The 13,036-nt window shown below is 36.4% G+C and overlaps 1 protein-coding gene across 18 annotated transcripts in view; it reads left to right on the top strand.

Moving 5' to 3' along the window:
• EFCAB3 (EF-hand calcium binding domain 3) overlaps positions 1 to 13,036 on the top strand; it is a 722,802-nt gene that overhangs the window by 89,744 nt on the left and 620,022 nt on the right. For all 18 annotated transcript variants that reach the window (XR_008916397.1, XR_008916396.1, XR_008916398.1 and 15 more), the window contains exons 28-32: positions 2,174 to 2,317; positions 5,697 to 5,768; positions 7,838 to 7,981; positions 9,372 to 9,443; positions 12,611 to 12,748. Coding sequence is in view for 15 of the 18 variants with exons in the window: in XM_056817026.1 (XP_056673004.1) it covers positions 2,174 to 2,317; positions 5,697 to 5,768; positions 7,838 to 7,981; positions 9,372 to 9,443; positions 12,611 to 12,748 (570 nt within the window). In the remaining 3 variants the exon portion in view is untranslated. The remainder of the gene's footprint in view (positions 1 to 2,173; positions 2,318 to 5,696; positions 5,769 to 7,837; positions 7,982 to 9,371; positions 9,444 to 12,610; positions 12,749 to 13,036) is intronic.

Genomic DNA, 13,036 nt, shown 5'->3' on the forward strand with positions numbered 1-13,036 from the left:
TAAAATGTTAAATAATCATTCAAGATAATACAAAAAGTGTTACAAAGGCAGAATATATTTGAACTACATACACTATATGTTTTATATAAAATGTAAAAGGGGAAAGGGGAAAATATTTGTATAGAACTGGAGTGTCTGGAAAGACATCATGGAAGACATTCAAACTTAAGTAATCCAGTGATAGAATACTGGACCTAGAGACAAGAAGATTTGAATTCCAATCTTTCCTCAGATACTTAATAGATGAGTGCTTGAATGAGTCACTTAACCTTTCTCAGAAGCTTCATTTTCCTCAGTAAGAGTTGAGGATTGGCCTCTATGGTCTCTTTTAACTCAATCTATATATATATTCTTTTGTGAATCAGACTTGAAGTATAAAAATTTAATTATATCTCTAATAATATATTTTATGAAGTTTATTAAGGATCATTAGAAATCAAGGAGTAAAGAGGATACAAAATAAAAACCACATGCCCATGGCTGATCAGCCCATTTAAAATCCCCACACTTAACTTACCACTATACTTGCTGCATCATTTCAAAGGAAGGGCATGTGGAAGGTGTTACTGCCAGTTAAATATCAATAACATGATCTCACCAATGTGGAGACTCAGGAGATTATAGGGAATTCTGGGAAATACCAAGGACTTCTGGGGATTGAAGTCTAGGGTTCAAAATCTCTATACAGAAGGATGAATGGAACTTAATTAGAATCACTTAAGACCACTTATCCAAGAATGCTATTAGTACACTGCTAGGTGGCATAATGCTATTAGTACACTGCTAGGTGGCATTGGAACTGGAGTCAGAAATATCAGAGTTCAGATCTGGCCTCACATCTTTTTTAGATAGTCACTTACCCTTTGTTTGCCTCAATTCTCTCAACTGTAAAATGAGGATTATAACAGCACCTACCTTTCGAATTATTGTGAGACAGTATTTGTCAGAAGCCCTCAGCACAGTCCTTGGGACTTATTACCTTCCTCCCTTCCCCATATCAAGCCTTAGGACTCAGCTCAGGAACTCAGGCTGAGATTAGAGCAAGAAAGGAGAAATCTTCTGCTGTTGATTCCATCATCTCCAGATCCACTTGGGCTCCAGATTTTCAATAACTCTTTGGGAGCAGGTTAATTCTGTGACATCTTCTCTCCTTGGTATTCCTCTTCTCCGTGGAGGTTCTTAGCTTGGGGAGCCAAGGGCAAGATAACATTGATTGCTCTGATTTGGAACCTATTTCAATTGTTCCTGGAGTATCCAAGAAGATAAGGGAAGTCCTCAAAGCAAGCTATATTGATCGCTAGCCAACCATTCTATAAATTGAACTTTGTGGAACCTTAAAATATAGCTTGTCTCTTATCTTTAATTTGGGGGTGAATTAATACTTGACCAAACAGTGTCTTATAAAAATATATATCATAAAAAACCTTATAAAAACCCTGTCTTATAAAAGAGTAATAAGGAGTTTTGAGAGCAGTAGCTTTAAATTTTTAAATGCTGTTGAACAAAAGTATATGGTACTTTTCAATTTTCAGTCAAGTTGGAATCCTTACTCCACCCCCTATGCAGTCTTGGGCATATTACTTGACCTCAGGGAGCCTCAATTCCCTCCTCTGTGGGCAATGAATAATGACATATGCCTGGGTTTGCTGCTGTTGCTACTACTAACTACTATTACTACTAATTCTATTACCATTACTACTAAAAGCTGAATCTGGTGGATAGCTTGAGCCTTGGGGTTCTGAGCTATGAGAGGAATAGAGCCAATCAGGTGACCCCACCAAATCTGGTGCCAATATAGTGAATCTCTGGGCTGAGGGTGGGGGCAAGAAATAAGGATCAGGCGACAAAGAGGGGATGAATTGACTCAGGCTGGAAATGGAGCATAGTGCTTGATCAGCAGTGGAACTGAGCCATGGGCCAGAAGGAACTGTTGTCCTCCCCAGGGCAAAATAGAGAGACCTAGATCCCCCCTCCAAAATAAAATAAAATGAAGGAATTAGACTAAATAACTTTTAAAAACTCAAGCTTTATATCCTACGTTCTTGCTTTAGCAAAGCCAAAAACACAGGGAGCCTACTTTAGAGAATGGATATACTCTCTTGATTAGGTTTTTAGGTGCTTCTCAAGAATCTTCAACTAGTAGTTTTGTCTTTTTGTCCATATATACCTATAGAGATCGATGATGCCTGGAACATTCTCCATAAATTGGGTAATGGGAAAGTCAAGCCTGATAATCTCTCCCAAGCCTTGGGGGATTTGGGGATAAAGGTAACTGATAAAAACCTTAAAGAAGTCCTGAAATTGATTCAACCTGATGGTGAGTATCTAAATCTATTGGGTTATTTTTCCATAGGAAAAATGTATATGGGCATGTATATGGGGCAGCTAGGTAGTTCAGTAGATAGAGAACCAGAACTAGATATTGAAGATCCTGGGTTCATATCTGGCCTCAGACACTTAGAAGGTTGTGTGACCCTGAGCAAGTCACTTAATTTCAGTTGCCTAGCTCTTAATGCTCTTCAGCCTTGGAACCAATACTTAGTATGTGTAGTGTGTGTGTGTGTGTGTGTGTGTGTGTGTGTGTGTGTGTGTATTTTTCAGTGAAAAAGCTAAAAAAATAGACATTCTCAAGGTCATTTATGCATCAGGGGACTAAAGATTTTCTTCTTGGGGCATCAAATCTTCAGGAAGACTGCAGAATTAATGAGTTCTATTGTGAGTACTGGAGAAAAGAAACATCTTCTGGACTACTTATATCTATTGTTTAGTATAATATCTAGCACTTAGTAGGTGTTAATAAATTATTGTTGGTTAAAACTATGTGCAGGTATCAGTTTAAAAGCAGAGTATCTTAACCTAAATTTCATAGACCTCCAAGGAATCTAGGAATAGATTCTGGGGTTGGGTGAGGGATGGAAATGAACTTAGATGGGAAAAGTTGCATCTTAATTTTCACCAGCCTCTTGGATCCAAATTGTGTTAGTTGATCTGAGTTCATAAGGTTTTTAGAATTATTTTTATATTCCTTAGGTTCTGCTCATTTCATTCTGTATGAGTTTCTGTGACAGTCTGAAATAGTATATATCTTCAGTTGTTATGGCTCAATAGTATTCCATTATAATCATGTACCATAATTTGTGCAGTCATTCCCTGATTGATAGGTAATTCTCACAGTTTTATGTTTTTTGCTACCACAAAAAGCTGCTATAAATATTTTTGTTCATATGTGACCTTTTCGTCTTTTTTTTACCCAACCTTTAGCATATTAGCCAAACATGGATGTAGCTGAATCAAGGGGTGTGCTTTGTTTAGTAAATGTTTGTGCATAATTCCAAATTGCTTTCCAGAATCCAATTGCTATCTTCACAGCTCCAATAATAGCCCATCGATGTGTCTGTTTTCTCCATACCTCTTCCATTTTCTTTTTCTGTCATCTTTGCCAATATAATGGGTATGAGTTGGGAGATCAGAATAGCTTTAATTTGCATTTCTCTAATTATTAGAAATTTGGAGTATAGTTTCACATGGCTGAAGATAATCAAGATTTCTTTCCAAGAGAACTAGCTGTTTATACCCTTAGACCATTTATCATTTGGGGAAATGGATCCTATTCTTAAAACTTTGAGAATTTTCCTTATCTATCTAGAAAATGTTTGGAAATGAGACCTTTATCAGAGAAACTAGAATTTTTTTCCTAGTTAACTGTTTTCCTTCTGATCTTATCTATGTTGGACTTATAAGTGCAAAAACTATCTACAATTTATTTTCTGTGATTTTCTATAATCCTTATTTGACAGAGTGCTTCCCCCATCCACTGATCTGATAGGAAAATGCTTCCTTGTTTCTCTAAATAGCTTATAGATGTGACCTCTGAGAGTTAGGTTAAGCAGTCTCTTGGAACTTCTCTTGGTATAAGATATGAAATATTGCCCTAAATCTAATATCTGTAATGATAATCCACTTTTCCTAGCAGCTTTAATAAAATGGCGAGAATCTTTACCTCTTCCTCTAGTAGCTGGGGTTTTTGTGCTTATTAAATACAAGACTATTAAGTTTGTGTCCCTAATTTGTTCTATTTATTGAGCTCCCTTTTTAAAAATAGTACAAAATAATTTTTGATGATTACTGTTTGTTGTATTATTTGAAACCAGGTCTACTAGACCATTTTGTTCTCACAATTTTTTTTCACTACTTCCTTTGAGAAGGAAGTTTGGTCAAACTTCCTTTGACCTTTCATGCTTCTACAAAGGAACTTCTTTATTATTTTTCTCATTCTATAAAGTAATGTTTTGGTAATTTAGTATTGTATTAAATAAATTAATTTAAACAATATTGCAATTTTTTGTTATATTGACTTATCCTACACATAAACAATTAACATTTCTTCAGTTATTTAGATCTGTCTTTATTTCTATAAACAGTGTTTTGTAGGGTTTTTTTTCATTGTTAAAAAGAAATTTGGATGCTTTCTGTTGGTGAATGTATTAATTGGCCCAGCCATTCTGGAAAGTGATATTGAACTATGTCCACAAAGTTACTAAATCTGTACATACATTTTAACCCAACAATATCTACCACTAGTCCTGTTCCCTAACAAGATCAAAGAAAAAGGAAAAAGATCTCTATGTGCAAAAATATTTATAACAACATTTTTGATAGTAACTGCAAATTGGGCACTAAGAAGGTGCCTACATATTTGGAAATAGTTATATACAAATATAATGAAATATTGTACTGCAAGAAGTGCCAAAATGTTTTAGAGGAAATTGTAAAGATTTCTTTGAACACAGAATGAAGTGAATAGAACTAGGAGAATAATTTATACATTGATCATGATACAGAGAAAAATATCTCTGAAAAACTGTAGAACTCTGATTAATGCATCGATAAACCACAAGTCAAAAGGACTAGAAATTAATCCCAACCTACCAGGGTATTAATGGGCATAAAATGAAGTATCTACATTTTTGGACAAGGCCAATGTGGGAATTTGTTTTTCTGGACTATCAATATTTGTTATGAAGTTTGGGGTGCTTTTTTAAATTTTCAATTTTTCAGTTAGATGATTGAGTGCATTAGGAGGGAGAGATATTAAATGAAGAAAGAAAGAAAGCATGAAAGAAAAAGAAAGAAAGAAAGAAAGAAAGAAAGAAAGAAAGAAAGAAAGAAAGAAAGAAAGAAAGAAAGAAAGAAAGAAAGAAAGAAAGAAAGAAAGAAAAGAAAAGAAAAACAGAGATGAGAGGAACAGAGAAAAGAATTAGAACCAGAGAATAGATTTGATTGTTCTGAGGGAAGCTTGTTAAAAATACAACAAAAACCTCTGAAATTGTATTTGATAAGAGTTTTTAATAGCCTTTTTATTGTAATAAATTAAGCTCTGCTTGTAGTTTTTCTAAGAAAAAGATTTTGTTGTCTAAAAGTACAACAAAAAACCATTAAGTGTATACATTTTACATTTCTGAAATGGATTAAAGAGGATTTCTTTGAATTTGTCTTTTAAAAATGTGACAAAAAGGGATTAGAGGAGCAGTTGATAGAATTAGTTTCTGAGAAGCATTTCAATTCAATCTGGTTCATGCACTATAAGAAAGTTGAGGATTGTCAGTATACAAGTAGTTGTTAATCTCCTTTACTTTGTTAGGATTGACTTTATAAGACTTTTCTCTCTAATGTATTTTCCTCCTTTCCTTTTGTAGAGAATGGAGAAATAAAAATAATGGATGTTATCAATGTATTGTCTGCAACTCCAGAATTAGCAAAGCCTCCTGGTATGAATTTTTTAAAGATATTTAATCTTTTCTATTCTTGTTTTTGGGTGTATCTGCCATGATCATTAAAAAAAAAAAAGTATGGATCTAACCTTTACCTGGTTCCACCGATGCCTTTTATTTTTCCATTATAAATCTCTGAAAAGGGGAGAAATGGTTTTAAATGGCAAAACAGGAATGCCAAATCTCTTGCTAGATTTTTCTTTCTCTTTTGATAATGAAGCCTTGTGTATTTATTTAATCATATTATGAGTGAGTAGCACAGGAGATGATATGCAAACATTAAAGTGCTATGTGATTTTTAAAATCCATTCAGTTAGCATTGAATGCCACTGTGTGAAAAGGCCCATTTTCAGACATGAAAAAAAAAAAATATATATATATATATATATATATATGATTGTCAATAAATGAGCCTCCAGTCTCTAGGAACTCCTGTGGAAACCACTGACTCAGATTTGGCTTTTGTCAAACAAATGATCAGTATAGGTCTCCTAGATCACAAAAGTTAGGGACCTGGTGCCCAGAGATCTGGGGAATCCACATAAATATTTTTGGCCCTCCCTTCTATATCAGAGGAAAAATCTGAATTTTTTCTTTTTTCTTTTATGAGGCATTTATAATATCTTATTGTAAAATTTGGTTTAAGTATTTGGCCAAGATGTTGATATATAATACTATACATCTGCTGGCCTTCCAATATCATAGGTGGCTTCCACAAAATTCTCCCCAAATTCCTATTTAATTTCTTGGGCTGACCTGCGATATATCAAAACTGTGATGGGGAAAGTTGTGATGTGGAGCGAATGCCTATAATTTAGCTGCAGATGCAGAGCTAATTCTAGGATAGCTCTCCTGAGGGTAGATTTTCCCTTCTTGGAATATGTTATCTACTCTGGGTATTGGAAAAGGGAGGGGTGTACCTTAGGGAAAAGACCCTAATTTGGTTCAGTTTACATAGCTGGCACAGTATATAGAGTGCTGGGGATGGAATCAGGAAGACTGTGATTTTTTTTTTTAAATAAAACCCTTACCTTCCATCTTAGAATCAGTACTGTGTATTGGTTCCAAGGCAGAAGAGCACTAAGGGCTAGGCAGCAGGGGTTAAGGGACTTGCCCAGGATCACACAGCTAAGAAGTGTTTAAGGACAGATTTGAACCCAGGATGTCCCATTTCTAGGTCTGGCTTTCCATCCAATGAGGTACCCAGCTGCCCCCCAAGACTTCATGATTTAAAATCTGGACTCAGACACTAGCTTTGTGACCCTGGGAAAATCAATTAACACCATTTGCTTCAGTTTCCTCCTCTGTAAAATGGACTGGAGAAGGAAATGACAAAACCACTTGAGTATCTGCTAAGAAAATCCCAGAATAGGATTAGGAAGAGTTAAACAAAACTGAACTCCATTACTACTACTACTACTACTACTACTACTACTACTACTACTACTACTACTACTACTACTATCACCACTACCACCATTAGTACTTCTCCTCCTCCTCCTCTTCTCCTCCTCTTACTACTCCTATCTCTACTACTGCTGCTGCTACTAAGACTACAAGTATTTATTTCTATTATACTACTACTATTAACTACTATTGGAGTCCAAGGTAGTTTGAGCTTGGAGTTCTCAACTAAAGGAGGAATAAAGCCAGTCAGCTATTCAAACTAAAACGAAAAAACTAACAAACTAAACTAGCTGAATCCCTGGGATGGGGTGGGGGAACCAGGCTGCATAAGGAGGGGTGAATTGACCCACTTTGGAAATGGAGCATGGCAAAGCTTTGGTGCTGATCCATAGTGGGATTGGGCCAAAAGGAACTATTGGATTTTCACCCAGAGCAGGATAAGGAGACCTAAATTTAAAAAAAAAATAAAAATAAATAAAATGGAGGAATTAGATTAAATAACTTTTCATAGCTCAAGCTATAAATTCTAAGAGCTGACTTCTGAGAAGCCAGAAACAAGAGTGTCCCACTTGAGAGAATGGATATGGTCCCCAGGTCAAGTTTTTAGGTACTTCTTGAGAATCTTCAACTAATACTCTTGCCTTTCTCTCCATATATAGATATGAAAGATGTCTGGGATGTTCTCAACAAAGTGGGTGATGAGAAAGTCAATATTGATGATGTATGCAATACCTTGGATGACTTGGGGATTAAGGTAACTGAAGAAGAATTTCACCAAGTCCTTCAATCAATTCAACCTGAGGGTGAGTATTTGAGCCAATTAGGTTTTGTCTCCATTTCTGCATTGATGTGAATGTGTGTGTGTGTGTGTGTGTGTGTATAGATGTGTATTTTTGTATGTGTTCTTTTCAGTGAAAAAGTTAAAAATTTGTTGATCCTACAATTTAGAGAATTAGAAGAGAGGAAGGTGAGATTAGAGCAGTTGTAATAAGTGACTTACTTTTTACACTTTCCTAAAATCAAAGTGGGGAAAGGGAATAGCAGTAATCTAGGAAAAGAGGCAAAGCTGCAGTAATTGGAAATTCGATTTAGTTTTTATCAAGCACCTACTGCTGGTTGAGTGTTGCTCTTAGGTGCTAGAGAGAACAAAGACAAAAATGGAGATAGCCCCTGCCTTTTGGGAGCCTATATTCTTCTGGAGTTCTATCAGCTTCCCAGAAGTAACCTCCCTTTGTCTTTTTTTTTTTAAAGTATTAGTAGCTATTTTTGTTTTTATTTTTATTCCTAATCACATATACAAACAGTTGTTAACATTTATTTTCTGACATTTTGGATACAAATTCTCCCCTTCCTTCCCTCCCCTTTTTCCTGACAAGTATATAATAATATATATTATATCTATATCTACATAATCTCTCATAGTATTGATGAACAGTATTAGAGGACATCAGATATCCATATCTCAGAGTACTGGCATCTGAGTTGAATTATCCTAAAGCATTCTTTTCTCTTATGCTTAGATCTTCCTCTCTGTGGTTAGCCCCCAACCATCCATCCTCCTTTTTTCAAGATCCTTTTATATACTCAGGGCTCTTCTGTTTCATCCTTGTGCCAGTAAATGAAAAATTGCTGCCATTTAAAGACCTCTTCTGCCCTTCAGTTGACTGTAAACTGGCTAACCTGAAGTCATTTATCATTTAGAAGTCACTTTAATGTTATTAAACTTCATCAAATGGACATCATAAAACTGAGAAAAATTTTCTGAATCCAGAGAAACAGGATGGTGCTTGGGGACAGTCTTAGAGAGCTTGGAGAGAAGTCTGCAGATTAATTTTATCTCTTCCATTCTCTTTCATCCTTATTTGATTCAGTAAAATTCAATAAGTATTTATTAAGCCCTACTTTCTTCAGGACAATATGCTAGATGCCAGGGGATACAAAGGCCAAAATGAAATAATCCCTGATTTCTGGAAGGTTACATTCCATTGAATACTTTTATGTATACAGCTGACTAAGAGTGCAAGGTTGACGCATCTCTAAAATGCTATATCAATGTTCACAATTGCCTTTTTTTTTTTTGCAAGTTTAGGTAGGTATCAGGGGACCAAGGATTTTCCTTAAAGGACATTGAATCGTCTGATTTTATAAGATTCTCTTTTCTTTCTAATGGATTTTCTCCCTTTGAATTTGTAGAGGATGGATTCATAAAAATGAAGGATGTTGTCCAGAAATTGGCTGAGATTCCAGGATTTATTGAGCCTCCCGGTAGGAATTTTTTTAAAGGAAAATTAATCTTTTCCATTCTTGTTTTTGTGCACCTGTTGTTACCCTTTTAAAAAAAGGCATGAATCTAACCTCTATTTGTAATTCCACTAATGTCTTTTCTTTTTTTTATTTGAATAAGTTTATTTAGTCAATTTAGAACATTATTCCTTAGTTACAATAATCACATTATTTCCCTCCCTCCCCTCCACCCACTCTTTCCACACTAATGTCTTTTCTTCTCCATTCTAATTCTTTTAAAAATGGGAGAGTGGTTTTAAATGGGGAAATGGGAATACCAAACTGCTTCCTAGATTTTTCTTTCTCTTTTGATAATGAAACTTTGTATAGTTATTTAATCATATTATGAGTACTACAGGAGAAGCTATAAACATTAAGGTATTATATAAATGTGATTTTCAAAATCCATCCACTAAATGGCATCTAGGTAGCCCAGAGGATAGAGAATCAGGCCTGGATTCAGGAGGTCCTAGGTTCAAATCTGACCTCAAACACTTCCTAGATAGGTGATCCTGTGCAAATTACTTAACCCCAATTGCCTAGCCTTTTGCTGCTCTTCTCTTTTAGACTTGATTCTAAGACAGAAGGTAAGGTAAATTTCAAAAGAATAAATCTTATGAATGCTGCTGAGTGAAAGACACATTTCTAAGTCTTATGGGTACTATTAAGAGATGGGCAAGCTAAGTGGCACAGTGGCTTGGAGTTAGGAAGACCTGAATTCACATCTCTTTTCAATGACTAGCTGGGTGCCTCTGGGCAAATCACTTAACCCTGTTTGTCTCAGTTCCCTCATGTATAAAAATCAACTGGAGAAGGAAAAGGCAAAACACCCCAGGATCTCTGCCAAGAAAACCCCCAAATGGGGTCACCAAGAGTTGGACCTGATGGAAATGACTGAATGACAAAAATCCATAAATATATAAAACACAATCCTTGTCCTAAAGAAATATATAATTTGGTTGAGGCACAAGGCATAAAACTAGAAATATTAAATAACTAAAAAAATGTTAACTACAAGTTAACACAGGAAAACCAAACACAAACACCAGCAGTTAACAAATTTTCCAGGGAATGAGATAATCAGTGTAAATGAATGAAGAGATCAGTATACAAATGAGTGGTCTGGGAGGCTTCCTGGCTGTTCAGTCATTTCTCAGTTGTGTCTTACTCGTTCTGACTCTATTTAGAGTTTTCTTGGCACAGATAGTGGAGAGGTTTGCCATTCCTTCTCCAGCTCATTTTACCGAAGAGAAATGGAGGCAAACAAGGTCCAGAGGCTTGCCCAGGGTCACATAGCTGAGGTCAGATTTGAACTCAGGGAGATGAGTCTTCCTGACTCCAGGTCCAGTGTTCTGTCCACCATGTCACCTCACTGCTTGTAAAAGAAAAGAAAGATTTTTTTTTTTTACACACAACAATCCAGTATTGAGCTCCCCACCCCCACCCCTCACCCCCCAGTGTCTAGGAACTTCAGTGGTAACTGGTAGCTCAGATCTGTCTTTAGTCAAGCAAATGATGGTCTTTTGCTTGTTGGTGGCTCCTCTGCAGCTGCAAACCCCTTCTTGGTCTGGAGACTGTGGGAGCAGAGCCAGTTCTGGGATCATCCCTCCCTAGAGTAGACTGTTCTTTCTTGGAGCATGTTAGCTATTCTGGGCATTTGAAATGGAAGGCTAATACTCTGAGAGAGGAGCTTATCTAGTGTGGTTTGTTCATGTAGGTGGCACAGTGTATAGAGTATGGATCCTAGAGTCAGGAAGAGTCACCTTCATAAGTTCAAGTCTGGCCTCAGACATATTTATTAGCCATGTGACCCTGGGATGATCACTTAAAACCCTGTTTGCCTCAGTTTCCTTACTTGTAAAATGAACTAGAGAGGGAAATGGCAAACCACTCCAGGATCGGGTAAAAAAAAAAACCCAAATGGGATCAGAAAGAGTTGGACACCACTGAACAACCCTACTACTACTCTGATAGGGTGTAGTGCTGAATGGGTCTCCTTCAAAGAATTCATTGATGGCTCAAATTGACTCCATTTAGATGAAATAAGCTTTATTATAAGAGAATATAGTTAGAGAGTAGCTAGTATAGTAAATAAGTAGTTGAGGTAAGGAATACCTTAAGGTATGAGTAGGAATAGAGAGACTCAGGAAAAGTGGGTAGGGGCTTTCAGAAATGCTTTTTATCTTGATTAGTTACTAAGGAAAGTCATTTGTTTGGGCGGTTGTTGAGCTGTGTCTCCAGGGAACTGATGTTACTTTATTCATGGTTCCCTCTGTTTGTCCAATAGTGGGAGCAAACTGCAATGTAAATGGGATGCTAATGATATATTAAATACCTGGGGCAACTTTAGGTCAAGTTTTGCTCTTTTCTGCCCAGGCTCTAAGGAAGGTGAGTGTGGAAATTCAGCATTTTTTGAACCTAGTTCTGTTTGACTGGGAAACAGAACCACCTGTGTTTGCTGTTCTGAGACCCCAACCAAGGACCCCTGGGCTATGTCTAAATATCAATGTGAGGCGTTTTCTCATATTTGTGAATCCAAGCAACTCATATGTCTTATATAAGAGGTGGCCCCATTCTAATCAATTAGTCATTGTTTCTGTGTCTTTCGATTGTGTATAGCTTCTTGGCAGGGTTTGTGGGATATTTCAGCCCACATCACTACTACTGCTGCTATTACTATTACTACTGCTGCTACTACTACTACTACTACTACTACTACTACTACTACTACTACTACTACTACTACTACTACTACTGCCTGAATTTAGTGCCAATATGGTGAATCCCCAGGATGGGGTGGGGGAACCAGACTGCTTAAGGAGGGGTGAATTGACCCAGGTTAAAAATGGTGCATGTCAAAGTTTCGGTGCTGATCCACAGTGAGATTGGGCCACAAGGGACAATTATATTTCCAGCCAGAGCAAGATAGGGAGACCTAGATTCAAAAATTAAAATTAGATGAAGGAATTAGATTAAATAACTTTTCATAGCCCAAGCTTTAAATTCTAGGATCTGACTTATGAGAAATCAGAAAAACAAGAGTGTCCCACTTGAGAGAATGGATATGGTCCCCAGGTCAAGTTTTTATGTACTTCTCAAGAATCTTCAACTAATGTTTTGTCCTTTCCTCCATATATGTTTATATATAGCTGTTGTAGTGAAAGCTCTCAGCAAAGTGGGTGATGAGAAAGTCAATATTGATGATGTATGCCAAACCTTGGATGACTTGGGGATTAAGGTAGCTGAAGAAAAACTTCAGGAAATAGTGCAATCCATTCAACCTGATGGTGAGTATTTGAGCCAATCAGGTTATATCTCTATGTATTGATCTGAATGTGTATGTATGTGTGCGTACAGATATGTATATTTGTATGCATGTTCCTTTAAGTGAAAAAGCTGAAAATTAGTTCTACATTTAGGGAATTGGGAGGGAGAGAGGTGAGGTTATAGCAGTTGTAGTTATTGACTAAACTTTTAAAGTCTCCAAAAAAACAGAGTGGAGAAAATGTATAGTAGCATTTTGGGAAAGGAGGCAAAACTGCAGTAATTGAAAATTCAGTTCAGTTTTTATCAAG

This window comes from Monodelphis domestica, chromosome 2 (genome assembly GCF_027887165.1).
Source record: "Monodelphis domestica isolate mMonDom1 chromosome 2, mMonDom1.pri, whole genome shotgun sequence".
Classification (NCBI taxonomy): domain Eukaryota; kingdom Metazoa; phylum Chordata; class Mammalia; order Didelphimorphia; family Didelphidae; genus Monodelphis; species Monodelphis domestica.